At 44.4% G+C, this 17,852-nt stretch overlaps 1 protein-coding gene across 1 annotated transcript; it reads right to left on the bottom strand.

Annotated features, from left to right (window-relative positions):
* Window positions 1-1,034: 1,034 nt before the first annotated feature.
* Window positions 1,035-17,588, bottom strand: SIAE (sialic acid acetylesterase). Its single transcript, XM_020811558.3, has 10 exons — window positions 17,390-17,588; window positions 13,877-14,044; window positions 13,029-13,201; window positions 11,842-11,980; window positions 9,307-9,493; window positions 6,112-6,221; window positions 5,887-6,020; window positions 4,640-4,794; window positions 2,257-2,452; window positions 1,035-1,695 (listed from the first exon to the last, which is right to left on the bottom strand). Exons 1-10 carry the CDS (start codon window positions 17,448-17,450, stop codon window positions 1,459-1,461), a joined length of 1,560 nt encoding a protein of 519 aa, XP_020667217.3. The 5' UTR covers window positions 17,451-17,588; the 3' UTR covers window positions 1,035-1,458.
* Window positions 17,589-17,852: the final 264 nt, after the last annotated feature.

Raw genomic sequence — 17,852 nt, 5'->3', positions numbered from 1 at the left:
TCAGCGTCTTTGGTCTGTGGCCGGGCATTTCAGTGTCAACACGCGGGAGAGCAAGGGGCTCCCTGTTTGAAAAATCAACAGAAGCTCAGATGGTCATCTGAGTCGCATTTTAGTTGCTTTGCCCGCGAGCCAAAGTGGGGAGTCCAACTTTCTGCAGTGTTGTGGCCAAAGCTATGTGTGGAACCCAAAACCCTGGGAAGAGTCAACTTTCTTCTTGAAGCCACAGGACCCATTCATTATGATGCACTTGGCAGACGAAAGCCCAGAGTCCTATTTCAAAGCAGACCCTTTAACAGCTGAAAGAACTGCGAGCAGGTTTGCCACATGTGAGAAAGTTGGTGTGATTCTCCGCCGCCGACAGGGAAGAAATGGATTCTGGAACTCCTGCAACATCTTAAAAGGCTGGACCAACCAAACTATTTCTCACCGCATTGATACACCATGTAGGAACTAACAAGTCTGCAAGTTTATGGATTCACATTCAGCAGTGAATCCCACTGGCTTCAGCAGGACGTACCTCCAACTAAACATGCATAGGACTGAGTTGTAAATAGGGCCAGATTAAGACATACGGCGGCCCTCAACTACAGTGGGGTCTCGACTTACGAACGGCTCGACATACGAACGTTTCGACTTACGAACCACTCTCATAGGAATATATGGACTCGACTTACGAACTTAGATTCAAGTTACGAACTCTTTTTCCCCCTTTTTTTTAAAGCTAAGTCATCTTAGGTCAAAAGGAAAAAAGAAAAAAATTATCCCCCTCTAGTGATCGAAGGTGGAATAGCAGCTTCCCATTAGTTTCTATGGACGGAAAGAGCAGATACAGATTAAATGGTTTTCAATGCATTCCTATGGGAAATGCAGATTCAACTTAAGAACTTTTCGACCTGAGAACTGCCTTCCAATACGGATTAAGTTCGTAAGTCGAGACCCCACTGTATGTCCTACTGCAGCACAATGCACATTATTCCAGCACACTTAAAATATATATTCTATCAGGAAAGCCAATTAAAACAGAAACAATATGCTTAATTTTAAAAAATGCATTTAGAGGTCCATCATAACCTGAGACTCTAAACTCTAACTTATTTAGCTCGTGCGTAAATGCAACATCAAATCGTATATGTGACCGATAGGTGTGATTAGGTGGGAGTGGTTTGGTGTGTAACTTCTCTGATCTCCAATGCAGTGGTACCCAATATTTTCTGTATTATGATAAAAGTTCAGACAGTGCAAGAAATTCCCCTCACAAGCAATTCATTTATCCCTTACTTTCCTGGTGAGTAAACAATCACAGTCCCCAGTGTAGAGTCTCTGCTTTGCCATCATTAGCCTGAGAAGTTAACGAACTTTGGAAAAATGTGTCGGTTTCTCCAGCGTCCCTTGGTGCCGCTGGGGTTCATGAGAACAAGACAAGAGGCTCTCAATCCTTCCTAGTTGTTCTTGCCTTACTTATGACACAGTCCAACCAGGGTTATTGCGGGCAAAGGTAATAAACGGAGGGCCAGGCAAGTCGTGCAAATTGTAAATGGGACACTGCTTGTATTCACAAGGCCAATCTCCCCATGCATACCGCAGGCCAGCCACGGCATCTGGACAAACTGGGTTTTGCAGCATCACCGAGGAAGAAGAAGATGACTTGATGGGCACAGGGCTCCACTTGCAGAGTGGCTGTTCAGAGCAGCATACCTGCCAAAGAGACAGAATCCACTTTTACTCAAACCTGGCATCACATGTACCTAGCTAGAAATTAAAGCCAGTGATCCCCAACCTTGGGCACCCAGATGTTCTTGGACTACAACTCCCAGAAGCCTTCGTTGCCAGCTGTGTTGGTCAGGATTTCCAGCAGTGGTGGTCCAAGAGCATCTGCAGGCAGAAAGCAGCTCACCGTCTAGAGCAGTGAGTGGTTCCCACCATTGGGTCACCCAGGTGCTCTCGGACCGCAACTCCCAGAAATCCTGCCGAGCACGGCTGGCAGTGAAGGCTTCTGGGAGTTGTAGTCCAAAAACATCTGGCGGCCCAAGGTTGGGGACCACTGATGTAAGCCACCATGGGTCTTTTTTAAGGAGAAAGGTGGGTAAAAATATTCTTAATCAATCAATCCATCCATCGTTTAGCCGCCCAGAGTAGACCTTTGGTCTAGATGGGTGGGATAGAAATCTAATAAATAAATAAATACATTTAAAGAGTAACTGAGAACAGAGTTCACATTCTGCCTGTATGGGCATCCCTGCCTGTTCCATATCTCACCTCAAATATCTTGTTGTCCAAGTGGTGAAGATGGACACGTTCTCCATAGGTGACGTTAATATACTTCTTGACCACATTGACCTGCACCTTCTGAGGGTAGGGTCCTTGGAATATCATACTTTTCTCACCGTATGCTACTGCCAATGCGCCAAGGTGCAATCTGTAAGCGACAGTCTGCTTATCGCGTGGGTGGATGCTGCAAAGCAAAAAGAAATGGCAGGAAAAGGTAATTGGTGAGGCCAGCTATAGCCCACACTTACTTCTATAGGTTCACTGAGCAAGTAGATCTGTTATCAATGTCAAAACTTAAAAAACATTTTCCCAGTGCTTATATTTAAAAGTCTATCCAGTTTCTACTTCTCAAATTTTCAGGGAGATCGTTTTAACCTTCCTATCAGACCCTCCTATCAGACTTTGCTTTCCCGACAATGATCAATATGCAATCTCTGCCTTTTGACCCTGCTCCTCACCTGCCACACCGTTTTCTCCCCACCTACCCAAACTTCAGTCTTGGATACAGAATCAACCATGCAGCACTTGCAATAACAAAGAAAATGTACAGTGGTGCCCTGCTTGACAATTACCCCGCTCCAAGACAAATCCGCTTTACGATGAGGTTTTTGCAATTGCTATTGCCATTACAAAACGATATTTAAATGGGGAAAATTCACTTTACGACGATCGGTTCCCTGCTTCGGGAACCAATTCTTCACTAAACGACAATTTTAAAACAGCTGATTGACAGCTCTCAAAATGGCCAGCTGCTGTTCAAAATGGCTCCCATTGTGTTTGGATGGATTCCTCACTTAACAGGCACCGGAAAATGGCCACCCTATGGAGGATCTTTGCTGCACTATGAGGTATTTCGCCCATTGGAACACACTGAACTGGCTTTCAATGCATCTCAATGGGTTTTTTTACTTTCGCTTGACGACAATTTCGTTCTACACCAATTTTTCTGGAACGGATTATCGTCATCAAGCGAGGCACCACTGTATTTAATTAGCACAGTTTACTAAATGGGTGGCTCTAGTGGATCCCACTCTGTTGTGAACACAAGCAATGAACTGCAGGGAAACCTCTCTTTCACCGTGCCCTTGATTCACACACTGAAACCAATGCCACTTCTCTTTCTCCCTCTACCTTGTCCGCCATGTGTACCATTCATGCTCTCTCTCTCTCTCCCCGCATCTTTCATGCACACCCAACCGGTTCGTTTCTCCTCCCACCCCATGATGCTCCTCCCTTGGGCTCTATTTTCTCCTCCAAAGCTGATGGGGGCACAACAGAGCTCCTGATTCTGCACGCAGCATGGAGAATGCTGTGTTAATCTATTTACAGACTCTTCCCTATTTTAGGTCAGAGATGAGGAAATCCTGCTCTTGTAGACTCCAGAGGTCTGGGCCCAGAACTCCCATCAAAATCATTCAAGAAAGGAATTACTGCATTTTTCCATGTATAAGACTATATTTGTTTTTAATCTTTAGACTAAAAATTGAGGGTCGTTTTATACACAGACATAAGCTGAGGAGAGAACAAGTGGAGGGGAAAGCAGGGATCAAAGTGATCCTGCAGCGCTTTGATCCCTTTCCCCCTACACTTGCTAATCCCCACTTAGATTTCTTAATTTTGGATTAGAAAAGTGGGGGACATCTTATACAGTGGTGCCCCGCATGACGATGATAATCCATTCCAGGAAAATCGCTGTTAAGCAAAATCATCGTCATGCAAAAAAACAATTCCCCATTGGAATGCATTGAAACTCGTTTAATGCGTTCCAATGGGGAAATTACCTCGTCGTCCAGCGAAGATCACCCATAGGGGAAGCCATTTTCTGAGCCCCGATCACCTGTTAAAATGGCTGTCCTGCAAAGCATGGGTCCGGAAAACACAGGGCAGCCATTTTGCGGAGCCGGAAAAATCATCGTTTTGTGAACAAATGGTTCGCGAAGCGAGGAACTAGTTGTCATCAAATGAAAATCCCCCACAGAAAACATTGTTTTGTGATCGCTATAGCGATTGCAAAAAAGTCATCGTCATGCAATTTTGTCGTTCTGCGGGGTCATCGTCATGCGGCACACCACTGTACATGGGGGCGTCTTATACATGGAAAAATACGGTATTGGAACTGTGGTCAAGAACACTGACATTAGGGCACAAAAGCTCCTTACTACTGCTGTACCAGAAAGTCTGGAGAAAGACTGGACCTGTCCTGAAAAATTAAAGACCAGCCCTCCCTCCTCTCCAAGGGAGGAATGACTGTATGGACCATGAACAACAAATGAAGAAGGATAAAATCAAAGCAATCCATCGCTTCTGATCTCAGCTTAAAAGAGACCCCCATGCAAATACAAACAGGTTAAAGCAACCGGATCTTTGTTACCTGCCGTAGGGAGAATTATGATCACCAAGATCTATGGTCACAGCCATAAAAGTATTGGGCATTTTCTCATTAGGGACGTAGCCATAATCAGCTGTCTGATGCCATCGGATACGCGGAAAGTGATCGTCAGTCACCGCACGACGATCTGTACATAACTGCAGAGCAAAGGAGCTGGTTCAGCACAATATCTGGGATTCCTACAGCAGTGGGTTTCATATCAGATCCCTTCTGGTCTATCATGCCATGCAATTTGGGTGGCAGAAAAGGAGCTGGGAATGATACATCTTTACTGAACAGCCGAGTCCAGAACATACAGAATAGTTTTGTCAGGGATATTGCTAACAATACCAACTGGGTCAACATCAACCCTTTACATCATTTTGTTTATTATATTTATACCCCACTCTTCCCGGAGACCTCACGTTATCGCATATTGTCTCCTATCCCCATTTTATCCCCAAAACTCTATGAGGTGTGCTAGGCTGAAAAATAACGACTGGCCAAAGACCCTGCTTAGTGAGCTTTCAGGTAAGTACCAATTTCACTCATCTCTACAACATCACACTGGTGTATCATCATTCCGTGTTTTGTTACAGAAAGATGGTCCTCTCCTAAAGATGTACAAGCAGTAAGCTGAAAAACAGCCACTACGGACAGAGCGACCTGCCTGCTGCACAGGATTCGAGGCTGCGTCACTGGCTGGAAAGGGTTGCGAAGTGTGGAATTCTATCACCAAATTCCTAATACCCAAGTATCTGAAGCAGGGATTCGGGAACTGCTTGATGTGACTATGTCAGAACATGGCATAAGTGGTCCTACACAGTATGTATGGGGAAGATGTATCTGGAGATATAAGCAAGATGTGCTGCTTATAGACTGCTCCATAGAGCTTACAAAATTCTCTGGATGGTTTAAAATCATGCGGGCTACATACTGCCCCTCCAGCAAGCTGGTTTACCAACTCGGGAAGGACGGAAGACTGAGTGAACCTTGAGCCAGCTACCTGGGATTGAACCTGAGTTGTGAGCAGAGTTTTGGCTGCAGTACTGCAGTTTAACCACTGCTTCATAAGGCTTCACCACCTTTTCACCCTTCCCCACCTTGCAGGGTTGGAGATCCAGAGGCCCATCTGTCAAAAGACCGTCTGCCTGGCTAAATGGAGTGCTCGCTTCCTGCAATTGCTCCCTGCACTGGACATTGCCAACCAACCCGTCCACCACTCACCCCTTTGGGCTACTGCCACTCACCTGGACAAAGCCAAAGGGAAAGTCAGAGGGAGTCTGTCCCCCAGACCCCTTGTGGAAAGCCCTCCGCCAATCTCGAATGAGGGCAGGGAATGTGCAGTTGTACAGATCTGTGTTCATGAGGGTGTTCTGTTCACCTGTAGGGGACGCACAGAGGAAGATATGAATCCCACTGCAACAGCAACGGTGACACTAAGTTTACCAAGTCCTGCTGTTGGGCTCATGTACCTTGATACCAAATAGCACCTTGGAGGGTCATGTTGAGGAGAGGGTGAATCATTGCATTCCAGAGCACAGAATAGTCTTTGGGGCCACCATTGTGGTCGGAAACAGGAAATCTGTAACACAAAACATACTCCAACTAGTAAAGAAGGCAGAGCAAGTAGCAATTTATAGCAATACCCGGTTTCTCACTGGCTGAGAACCAAAGGTAAAGGTAAAGGTAAAGGTTCCCCTTGACAATTTTTGTCCAGTCGTGTTCGACTCTAGGGGGTGGTGCTCATCCCCGTTTCCAAGCCATAGAGCCAGCCTTTTGTCCGAAGACAATCTTCCGTGGTCACATGACCAGTGCGACTTAGACACGCAACGCTGTTACCTTCCCACTGAGGTGGTCCCTATTTATCTACTTGCATTTGCATGCTTTCAAACCTCTAGGTTGGCGGGAGCTGGGACACGCGACGGGAGCTCACTCCATCGCGTGGATTTGATCTTACGACTGCTTGGTCTTCTGACCCTGCAGCACAGGCTTCTGCGGTTTAGCCTGCAGCGCCACCACGTCCCTACGGCTGAGAACCAACCTGCCTTTCAAATACTAAAGTCGAGTGTGAGGCTTTCGAAGGCTATTGAGTTTATGGCTGATGCTCCCAAGAACAGATGGGTCTAGGACAGCAAGTATTTAAAGGCAAATCCGGGAAAACTTCTAGATTCCCACGATTCCAACTAGTAGGGTCAACGCTGAGGCAAGGTCGGAGGAGTCAACCTCTGGGGAGCCAAGTCTTCCCCACGGATTTTATTTAAGAACAAGGGTAAGCAACGTAGACTGTATCACACAATTTTTAAACCACTGTGACTCTGACATCTTGTACATTCCTGGTTTTTTGTCCTCTAAGTCTCCCCAGGTTTTCATTAAGTTTGACCCACATTTTTTTTTATTATATCAGGAGTCAGGGAACTTTTTTACCTTTTACCCCCCCCCCCCAAATTATATATGCCGACATTACCCCCTTGATTTGAAAGGAAGGAAATCATACATTATTTGAATTCAAAATATTATTGAATCTACATAGGCTGTGTACCAAACTAGCAGGATATATCATCAGTATCAATGGCTGCCAGGCTATGTACCGAACTAGCAGGATGCACCAAATTTAATAAAGATGTGCCCTATTTTTGCTGGAACACATTGCATTCCAGCCATGGGGTAGTACTGGGAGTAGTAAGGTGTCCAACGTGCCTTGCAAGTTGCATTAACTCGCAGAGGATTTAATCATCATCCATGGCTGCCAGAGTGGTGCTAGCAAGGACATGCTTGCTAGAGACAGCCAACACAGAGTTGCGGGGGGGGGAGTTTCCTAGCACTTTAATCATTCTGTGTATGTTGTGCAAAAAAGAACAAACCAGGCTAAAGGTCATGTCACCCACCCTGGTGCCACAGCCCAATATCAAAGACCAGTACGCTATTTTTTAAATCATCATCAATGGAAAACTCAACAGTGGCCAGAGGATTGGAAAAGATCAGTCTACATCCCAATCCCAAAGAAGGGAAGTGCCAAAGAATGCTCCAACTACCGTACAATTGCACTCATTTGAAATGCTAGCAAGGTTATGCTTAAAATCCTACAAGGTAGCTCTGCTCATTACTCCCGGGATTTTCATTTTTACTCAATTTGGGGTAATATACCCCTGTTCCCAGACCACTGCATTATATCCACATATCTCTAAGATGACATGATGGGTGCACCTTATCTGAAGTTAAGCAATATCCAGCTAAGCTATATCTCAATACCAGAGATGGGACAATTTACTTTTTTTGCACTAGAAGTCTCAGAATATGCCTATCTGCATGGCCAGTGGCCACATTAGCAGTGGTATTCTGGGAACTGTAGTCCAAAAAAAAAAAAAAGTACATTTCCCACCTTGAGTTCCATTACAGGGAGAGTAAAGAGAGAGGTAAACATAACTGAGCTCTAATGCAGAGAAGTTAGACTCTGCTTTTCTGAATCTGAATTCTCCCAGATTATGTGGGACTATAAATATTTCTAGTTTTGAAAAGTATGGGACTGGATATCAGACTTGACCAGGACTTAGCCGTAAAGCTCGTTGGAGGACCTTGAGCCAATCATTCTTCTTTTCCCAGCTTAACCTACCTCAAAAACAATTGTTACAGGGATAAAATATAGGACAAGGACTCCCGTAGGTTGCCCAGAACTCCCTGGAGCAAAACTTGGATAGGTAAAGGGGTTTTTTTTAAGGTGTAAAAATAAAAAACAGGCCACGGTACTTATAGATCTGACAATACAGGTCAAAAGATTTCTTTCCATGTTAAGGATGAATTCATAAATGAATTTTAAAAACCGAGCAGTATGAGAAAGATGGATCTAATGCACAAGAAAGCAAGGCCATTGACCAACACAGCATTTGATTCTGTAAATTGGATGTTCACGCTGAAAGAACCCACAGCCACTGCTCCGAAGTACCGCACAAATTCTCTTCCTTCCAGCTGATCAGAGTGTCCTGCCAAGCCCTGTCTTGCGCGTGTTATACAAGATTGAGTCAGAACTGACTTATATTGACCTAATAGGGGTTTCAAGATTAGGTGAGATGTTCAAGGTGTGATTTTATCGGTTTCACTCTCCTAGTGAGCATTCATGGCTGAGGGGTTATTGGAATTTCAGCCCTAAAAAACATGGAGACCAAAATTTCCCCCACACCTGTTGTAAGATCTGTAACCATTGGTGCATGGAAGCCACCTTATGAAAAAGATGTTGTAGGAAACAAGAAAGAATACAGTGGTGCCTCGCAAGACGATATTAATTCGTTCCACGAAAATCGCTGTCTTGTGAAAACACTGTCTTGCGAAACGCGGTTCCCCATTGGAGTACATTGAAATCTATTTAATGCGTTCCAAAGGGGGGAAAAACTGTCTTGCGAAGTATCGGTCTTTTTTTTTTTTAAACGTCTTGCGAAACACGGACCCAAACATCATCTTGCAAAAATCACCCACAGGAAAAACTGTCTTGCGAAGTGCAACAGCGATCGCAAAAATACCATCGTCTTGCGGATTAATTGTCCCGCGAGGCAATCATCTTGCAAAGCACCACTGTACATAATATTTTAAGAACAAAAAGCATCCACTCTGTTGGGGAAACCAACGTGCAGCAAAAGAGGGAAGGAACCAAGTCAACCACCATTATCCTTCCTTACCTTTTAGTGTCCCCTGGGGGGACTGCGCATTTAGCCAATGCCCTCTTTGAAGACCAGGCCTCAATCGGTGTCCCTCCCCATGAGGAGTCTATCAGTCCTATGGGGTATCTGAGCTTCTCGTACAAATACCGTCCGAACAGCCAACACACGGCAGAGAAATAGGTGAAATCTCCGTGGCCCAGGTTTTCTGCTCAACAAAAATTTTAATTTACAAAGTTCAGAACATTCATAAAGTTGAGGCACAACAGAAATGTTATTATTACTACTTCTGCAGGATTTTCAACTACAATATTCTACAGCAGTGACAAAATATGCATTTGGCAGAGCGTACCACTCTTGAAAGTCCCCTGGACTGCAAAGAGAACCAACCTATCAATTCTAAAAGAAATCAACCCTGAGTGCTCACTGGAAGGACAGATCCTGAAGCTGACGCTCCAGTACTTTGGCCATCTCATGAGAAGAGACGACTCCCTGGAAAAGATCCTGATGTTGGGAAAGTGTGAAGGCAAGAGTAGAAGGGGACGACAGAGGACAAGATGGTTGGACAGGGTCACCAAAGCGACCAACATGAATTTGACCCAACTCCGGGAGGCAGTGGAAGAAAGGAGGGCCTGGCATGCTCTGGTCCATGGGGTCACAAAGAGTTGGACACAGCTTAATGACTAAATAACAACTTAAGAATGGATGGGACGTGGGTGGCGCTGTGGGTTAAATGGCTATCAATCGGAAGTTGGCTGTTCAAATCCTCATGATGGGCTGAGCTTCCGATGCTTGTCCCAGCTCCTGCCAACCTAGCAGTTTGAAAGCATGTGAATGCGAGTAGATGAACAGGTACCACCTCAGTGAGAAGATAACAGCGCTTCATGTCTAGTCATGCCAGCCACATGATTATGGAAGGTGACTACAGACAAACGCTGGCGCTTTGGCTTAGAAACAGGGATGGCCCCCAGAGTTGGACACGACTGGACTTCGTTGTCAAGGGGAGCGTTTCCCATTCACTTAAGAACGGCTTCATGCTTTTAATAGGCCCTTAGTGGCACAGCAAATGATCTTGATTGTTGCTGGAAACTGGATACTGGGGGCTGTATGGTGTTTCACACCAAGTCAGAAGGAACTTCCATTAGTGTATATAGATGTATTCAAGCTCTTATACAAAAATCAGCATTAAGAACCTTTCTCAAATACACCTTATTCACCATGGCTTTAACATGTAGCTAGCTAATGGATTAGACAAATTTATTTTAAATCGTGTCACAGCTTTATCAGGAAAAACATTTTGTGGGCTTGTGGAGTTTCAGTCTTTTAAACATAGGCAAATACAGTGGTGCCTCGCAAGACGGGCGCTCCGTTTAACAACGAATCCACATTATAACGAGGTTTTTGCGATCGCAAAACGACGTTTTGAATGGGGGAATTTCATTGCGCGATGATCGGTTCCGTTTCGGGAACCAATTTTCGCTTCCCAACAATCAAAACAGCTGATCATTGAGTTTTCAAAATGGCTGCTGGGTGCACAAAATGGCTCCCCGCTGTGTTTAGGAGCCATTTTTCGCTGTACAGGCACACGAAAATGGCCGCCCCTATGCAGGATCTTTGCTGGACGGTGAGTTCTTAGCCGATTGGAACACATTAACCAGGTTTTAATGTGTTTCAATGGCTTTTTAATTTTCGCTTTACGACGTTTTCGTTCTACAGTGATTTCGCTGGAACTAATTAATGTCGTAATGCGAGGCACCACTGTATATATATGCCCAGCAATCAAGCAAAGTTGAAGAGAGAGTGCACGCACACACATATTTGCAATTACATTTTCAATCATAACAGCACTTCTGCTCTCTTCCAACTTTTCTTGATTGCCGGACATGTTCAAAAACAAAATGATTGAAAAAAGAACATAATACAGAAAATTGTGGAATACGTTAAAAGATTTTTTTCAAAAAACTATTCAACCACTTATTTCTTATTCTAGTGTCTAACTTCTCATCTGAGGCCAAATAACATCTTCATTCTGCAGATCAGGACGGAACACCTTTCTACAATACGAAACATCATGCACTAACCCTTTTCCTAATCCCATTTTAAACCACAATTTGCAGATATTACTTTATTTTTACTTACTATTTATTTATCTTTTTAATTTGTGGACTTGTTACGTGGAGAAAGCAACAAGTGGCATTAAAGAAAAAAATCCCCAGTCTCAACAAGTCTTAGTTTTGAAACAGGTTTTGCATGATCATTGTTCCAATCATCTTCCAGCTACCCTAAAGCAGAGCTGAGAAATCTGCGTTCCTCCAGACGCTGCTGACGTCCATTCCCTCCAAGCTCTAGCCCATGAAACAAAATCAATTAGAGAGGCAGAGGTTCTCCACACCTGCCCCCAAAACCTACTGCAACGTTTGGGTATACTACAAATCTCACCCCACCAGCCAAACTTACAAGGATAAAAGAAATACAAATAAGCATGTTTTGGACTTAAGACCCCTGAAGCCTCTGTGGACCTTCTGCCGTGAATTTCTGCCTATAAAAATCACTTACTGGCTGTCGGAATAGACCACTGCAAGTTGATGCCGGCCAGGTCCTCCAGTTCAGTTTCAGATTCAACAAGAGCAGGGGCAAAGACACGCACCAGCGGATACTGGGAAGCTGCTGCAAGTTCCTCGCTGGCATTGAATATCTAGAAAACACAACGAATTCCAGCAAAATCACTGATTCAAACACATATTTTTCCAGAAAATAAAGATGCACTTTGAGGCATCGGTTTGAAACTGATTTTAGTTTGTTAACTAAATCAGCTTTAGCTGCAGTTTAGGAAAAGTTACTTTTCCGGGCTACTTCATCCATCTCGATTTCCATATTTAGGGAGACAGGCAGTATTTAAGTACACACAGATATTTAAACCTACTTCTGGACTATACCTGCCAAGACGATTTCAGTCACACAGGCTGAAGTGTTCCGGCAGTGGTAGCCCAGAAAATACCTTTCCCAGGGTTCGGTTTTCTCAAATACCTTTAGAATGTATTTTAAATCTGGCTTCCATTTAACAACAGACAAGGAAGCAGTGAAAACTTAACTAAATCCTGGTTAAGGATGTGATCAGACAGAGAAAAAGGTGTGCAACCAATTTCAATCAAAAGGAGCCATCTCTCTTCAAGTGATCCTTTCATCCACTGGGGGATCACTCCAGCCCAGCCCCCAACAGGAGCAGCCCTCCTGCTGGATCAAAAAGGTCCAGCTTGGGCACAGATTGGACTGGAACACGATTGCTCATCCATTGTGTGATCAGCAACAAATGGCTCACACCAGACAGCACAAGCAGTCCAAAGTGCAAGCTACATACCCATGAGATGACACCCTAAGTTCACTTCTCACCCTTCACCCAGCCTGTGAACCCTAGGCTTGGTTTGGTTTGACAAAAGCTTGTGCAAGGTACTCTCAAGTCTCAGCTTTGCGTTACCCATTCAAACCACCGGCAGATGAGCTCAATAGAGGCAACTGGTGGCCTTCCAGATGTGGCTGCAGCACAACATTCAGAATTCCTCGCCATTGGCTATGCCAGGTAGTAGGGCTCATGATGGCTGCAACCCAGCAACATCTGGAAGGTTGAACTTAGTCCGTCCCACGTTTAGCCAAACAAACCACAGCATCACATTTGAATCTAGTTCGACATGTGAAGGGCCGTCCTGGCCAGGTGAGCGTGATGCCCTCCCTGAAACGTAGCTCACCTGTGAAACGGTCATCTCCATGTTACTCTGCCCGCTACACAGCCAGACATCTCCAAAGTAGACATCTTTTAGGGTTACATTTGACATCTTTTTCTTGTTGGACTGCTGGACTTCTATAGTGTAAGGGCCTCCCGGATGCATTGCAAGGAGAAGGACTTTCCAGATTGTGGTGTCTTTTGAAAAGTTTGGAAAACAAAGGAAAGACAAACATCTTCAATTTCTTATTGGCTTGGAAATTATTCAGAGATAATATACACACTTGCCTCAGGACGAAAGTTGTGCACTGGCAACCGTCAGCATAGGTGTCACTGCCCAACCATGTCTCTACTCTCTGAGAAGACCTAGTCTCTGATGACTGTCCGCCTGATCTCGTGTGTGGACAAGAAAGACAGCCACCAAAGCCCATCTCACTGGCTAGGACTAGGGGATTCCTAAGGTAACTCATGCTAAGACATTCACAGGCTTTAAAGACCACTATAAACATTTTAAACACCACCCAGAAGGATGTTCGTAAGAAATGTAGATACAATAACATAAAATACCCTTTAATCTTTCAATGCCAGCCAGGAGTCTGGCAGCAGGTTTTCCCCCCATAAGATGAATTGAAATCTAGAAGAAAAAGTGTCAAAGTCAGTGTGTAACTAGGGCATGAATAATGATGCCAAAACTATCTTCTCAAGAAACCATCATGACTGGAAATCTAGTTGAAGTTTCTAGCAGTTTCTAAATATAGCTGAGGTTTCTACACCTGGTCCCCACTGTGCTATATAGGGAAGGTAAAAACGAAAGATGAAAGAGAAAGATGAGGTGGCAGGGGGAGGGGTTTACAACACCTTTTCATTTATTACCTTGAACCATGGTTACTTTTTTCATAACGTGTTCCTGACTACGCCTCTGGCGAAGAGTCACAAATATGTTGGCGCCGGGCTTTCCGTAGCCCCACAGGACCGCTTGGCTGGGCTCTTTCTGTAATACCATGTGATCAGCATAATAGGAGGCAAAGCTAAGCTTCGCACCTGGAGTACACAAAAGGCCAAAATATACCTCGTTATTATTAATCAGGATCTGTCTGAAATGTTGCTGCGGTGCAGCCAATGAACCACGACGCTGCTCGAGTGCAAAAAAGAGCCGCCAGTTTGTAACACGTTGTCAAGGCTTATATGACAAGCATCCTGAAAAATACTAGGGCTTATTTTCAGGTTAGGACTTATTTTCGAGAAAACAGGGTACATACTATCATAACAATAGACAAAAGATCTAGAGAATATGTGAAAAGAAATCATATTTATTAAAAACCACTATCAGAGAGTCACAGACTGGCTGAGACTGGCATTTGATGAGCGTGGCTTACTTGTCTTTAAGGTGCCACAAGCTGTTTTTGCTGCAACAGACATAACACTGTTGTCCTAATCACAGCAAAAACAAATAAATAAATAAAAGCTTTAAAAATTGGCACATGATCAATTTTATTTTCTTTCTAAAAAAATTAAGTTATTTTATTAAACAGAAAAGTCGTACATAAATACTACCCTATCATTTACCCACTTATGACATAACCAACCCCTTTCCTCCACTCTTTGCTACCCACACCCCATGTGGAATTAGTTCCATATTCTTCATTCTTATATTTCAAATCACCCCATTTCTCTCCTGTGATACATCTGTTCTTTTCCCGTGTATACCACTTCCCTTTCTGAAACACATGTTCCAAAAACAAATTCCATATTTGTTTAAAATCATTCCATTCCATCATTCCTCTTCTAATCTTAATTTCACAAATTAGCTTATCATTAATTGCCACATTCCACATTTCTCTGTACCACTCCTCCACAGTAATCTGATTATTAGCTTTCCTTTTTTTTGGGTGAATATTAACCTTGCCACTGTCACCATTATAACAATGAATTCCTTTTCTTCTCTCTTCAATTGATTATTATTAACCAAATTCAACAAAGCAGTCATTGGGGACATTTGCACCGCCACACCAATTATTTCTCTTATCTCCTTGAAAATCATTGTCCATTCCTTCTTTCTTAATAAGCCAAATTTTATTCTGAAAATGAAACTCTGTTCATTACCAAGCTTGTGAGAAGTTACAGATGTAGAAAATACCAGATCATGAATTCAAAGGGAGTGCTATATTTAACACAGAATGCCGTAAAAAAAAAAATTCTGTTGACCACATTATTTGATACTACAGAAAAAGATTTATGACACTTTTAAGGTCAGGCATAATTCCCATATAAAGAGAGAAAGTTCAGCGTAAGTTCATAACGCTGGTCTGGCTCAAGACATTCTACTGCCCGAAGCAAAGGAGAGGATTCTGACCCCTTCCCATTTCATTTCCAGAAGTCAACTGGACTGGCAGCTGAATCTTAATCTACAATCCAGACCAAAATATCTGGAGAGGATCCTAGAGGCTGACAATTTCTATCATGCAGACCTCTGTCTTTCAGCCACTATTCCCAGCATCTCCTGCCTGAGGTGGTCACGTCACTCTGCCCAGTAGCAGGACCGGCCATGACATAAACCACATGGATGGGAATATTATGAGGGTTAGCCATGTCAGCCCTCCAGAGACATGTATGTGTGACAGATCAGCCGTAGGACTCATGACTCTTGGGCAAGGAAGAATGGCCTCTGCTCCAGTTTCTTAGCACCTTTGCTGAATACTGTGCCATAGGGGTGCTTGGGAGTGGAATGACAGACGGCATGCCAAATTTGGCACTTCATCCGGGCCTCGGCACAACCATTCTGCGGTTCTCAACTGCCAACTGAGTCTCCAAACCAACACAATGCCATCTGAACTGAAGAAGAGAAGAGTATTTAGGGCCTTTTGGTTACAGTGGGCTTTGGCTACTTGTTGGGAGTGCTAAAAGAAGTGCTTCTTGCACAGCTTAAGCTATTTCACAGGTTTGCAATCAGAATATTACACAACGTCATACAGCTTGCCCCTCCCCACAGGGAAACCATATGTGGTTAAGCATGCTATTTGGATAACCTTGCCATATAAACCTTGTGTGTATGCTTCCCTAAACATTGACCCCAACACTAAATTCAAAAGATCATTTCTTAATTGTCAAACACTACCAAAAATAGTGTTAAAATAATCATTTTAATGGCTTATACTAAAAAGATGAGAACAGCTGGGTTCATCAGCAAATCAACTGTCAGTCACTGAAGACTGCAACCTGAAAGCCATACGCTTGCCATGACAGCGAGTTCTTTCCAAACCCTCATATAGCGCAAATAAAGGCTGCTATATGAATCTATGGCTTCTGAAATGTTAGGAAATGAAAAGAGACTGTAGTATTGAGAAAAGGATTCAATCAACATGGAAAAGGACTGTTAGCAAGAGTGATTCTCCATCAGTGATTTGTGGCCCCCAGAAATTTCCAAATTTCAGGGAAGGAAAATAAAAATCAATATTGTATTGCTGTATTTGCAGAATAATTGTATCTATTGCTTTCCACTTATTGCAGAATCCTATCATGCACCCTGATGATGATGATTTACAAATATGTTTAATTTTTTAAGTTAAGCTATTTCATATTTCAGTCACATTTCAAATAAGCAGGTTTGAATAGGGCATGAGAATTTTGAGTCTAGCACAACAGAGCATGGTTAAAAGTTGAAAAACACGGGATTAGAGAGATTCATAACTCTCTAAACAAACGAAGCTTTATTCTTTGTCAGAATGCAAAATAAAGCAGAAAAAATGAAGGTGGGGGGAAGAAACTGGGGAAACAAGTCTTATTGCAAGGAGGGGGAGTGGCGATGAGATCCTTAGCCTTCAGGCTTCAAGTGTGGACATTGAGCAACCCCCCACACACTGATCTTTGAACCCAGCAACTGCCCTTCGGACCAGAAAAGCGGAAGGAATTGCACCAGAACTGTGACGTGAAGCTATTTCACCCCTGAGAAAACAAGCAAGCAAGCAAGCGGAAAAGTTGCAGCAAAATCGCTTGGGTTTTTTTTTTTTTTCTGTTTCGCTTCCTCCAGCCCTAGCCCTGTCCCTTCTCCTGGAGAAAGGGGGGGGGGCAAGTGCCAGAAGGGCACACGCAGTGGCAAAATAGAACTCGCAGAGCTTGTCCGCTTGCTGCGGAGCCGCGGGTTCGATCCCCCACGGCGCCCCTTTGACCGGGGGGGGGGGAATTGTCTGGACTCGATGACGGACAGGCTCCTTCCCAGCTCCGCCGCTCTTAAGATCACGCAGCACCAGTGACAGGAAAACGCATGACTCCGGGCTGCAACCAATTCCCACGAGCTGGGATTTTCCTCCCACTCGTGCCCGTCCCCCCTCCCCGGGAAAGCACGCGTCCTCCTGCGCAGCCGCAGTCCGATCCTTAATCCGGACTCACCTGCAGACCAAGCTGGCAGGAAAAGCAGGAGCAGCAACCCCGGGCACGCCGCCATCATCATCCTCCTCCGGACACGACGTGGTCCCGAGAGAGCGGCGCCTCTCCACCGTCAAACCTCTTAAAAGAGAGGACACTTCCCCTTTGTCACCCCCGAAGCCTCGAGGGAAGGTGTGGCTCCGGCACACAGGAAACCTGAGTTGATCACCCTAAGGGAGAATCTTGAGTTACTCAACCCGTTTGTGGTAGATGATTAGCGAGTTTATGGCACCCCAGGAGCGAGTGTACTGTTGCCCCATTTGTGGCGGCCAGATCTTACACGTGTCCGTTGTGGGTGGCCTCTAAAATAAAATCTGGCGCGAATCCCTTGAACAGCCTTCCTCTCTCTCTCTGCCTGAAAAGCCTCTCCCAAAATGGGGGAGGGGGATCCCTGGGCAAAGTCCAGGCAGGTGAATGGGGACCCCAG

Source organism: Pogona vitticeps, chromosome 8, assembly GCF_051106095.1.
Source record: "Pogona vitticeps strain Pit_001003342236 chromosome 8, PviZW2.1, whole genome shotgun sequence".
Lineage (NCBI taxonomy): Eukaryota > Metazoa > Chordata > Lepidosauria > Squamata > Agamidae > Pogona > Pogona vitticeps.
This window is presented reverse-complemented; position numbering and strand designations above follow the sequence as displayed.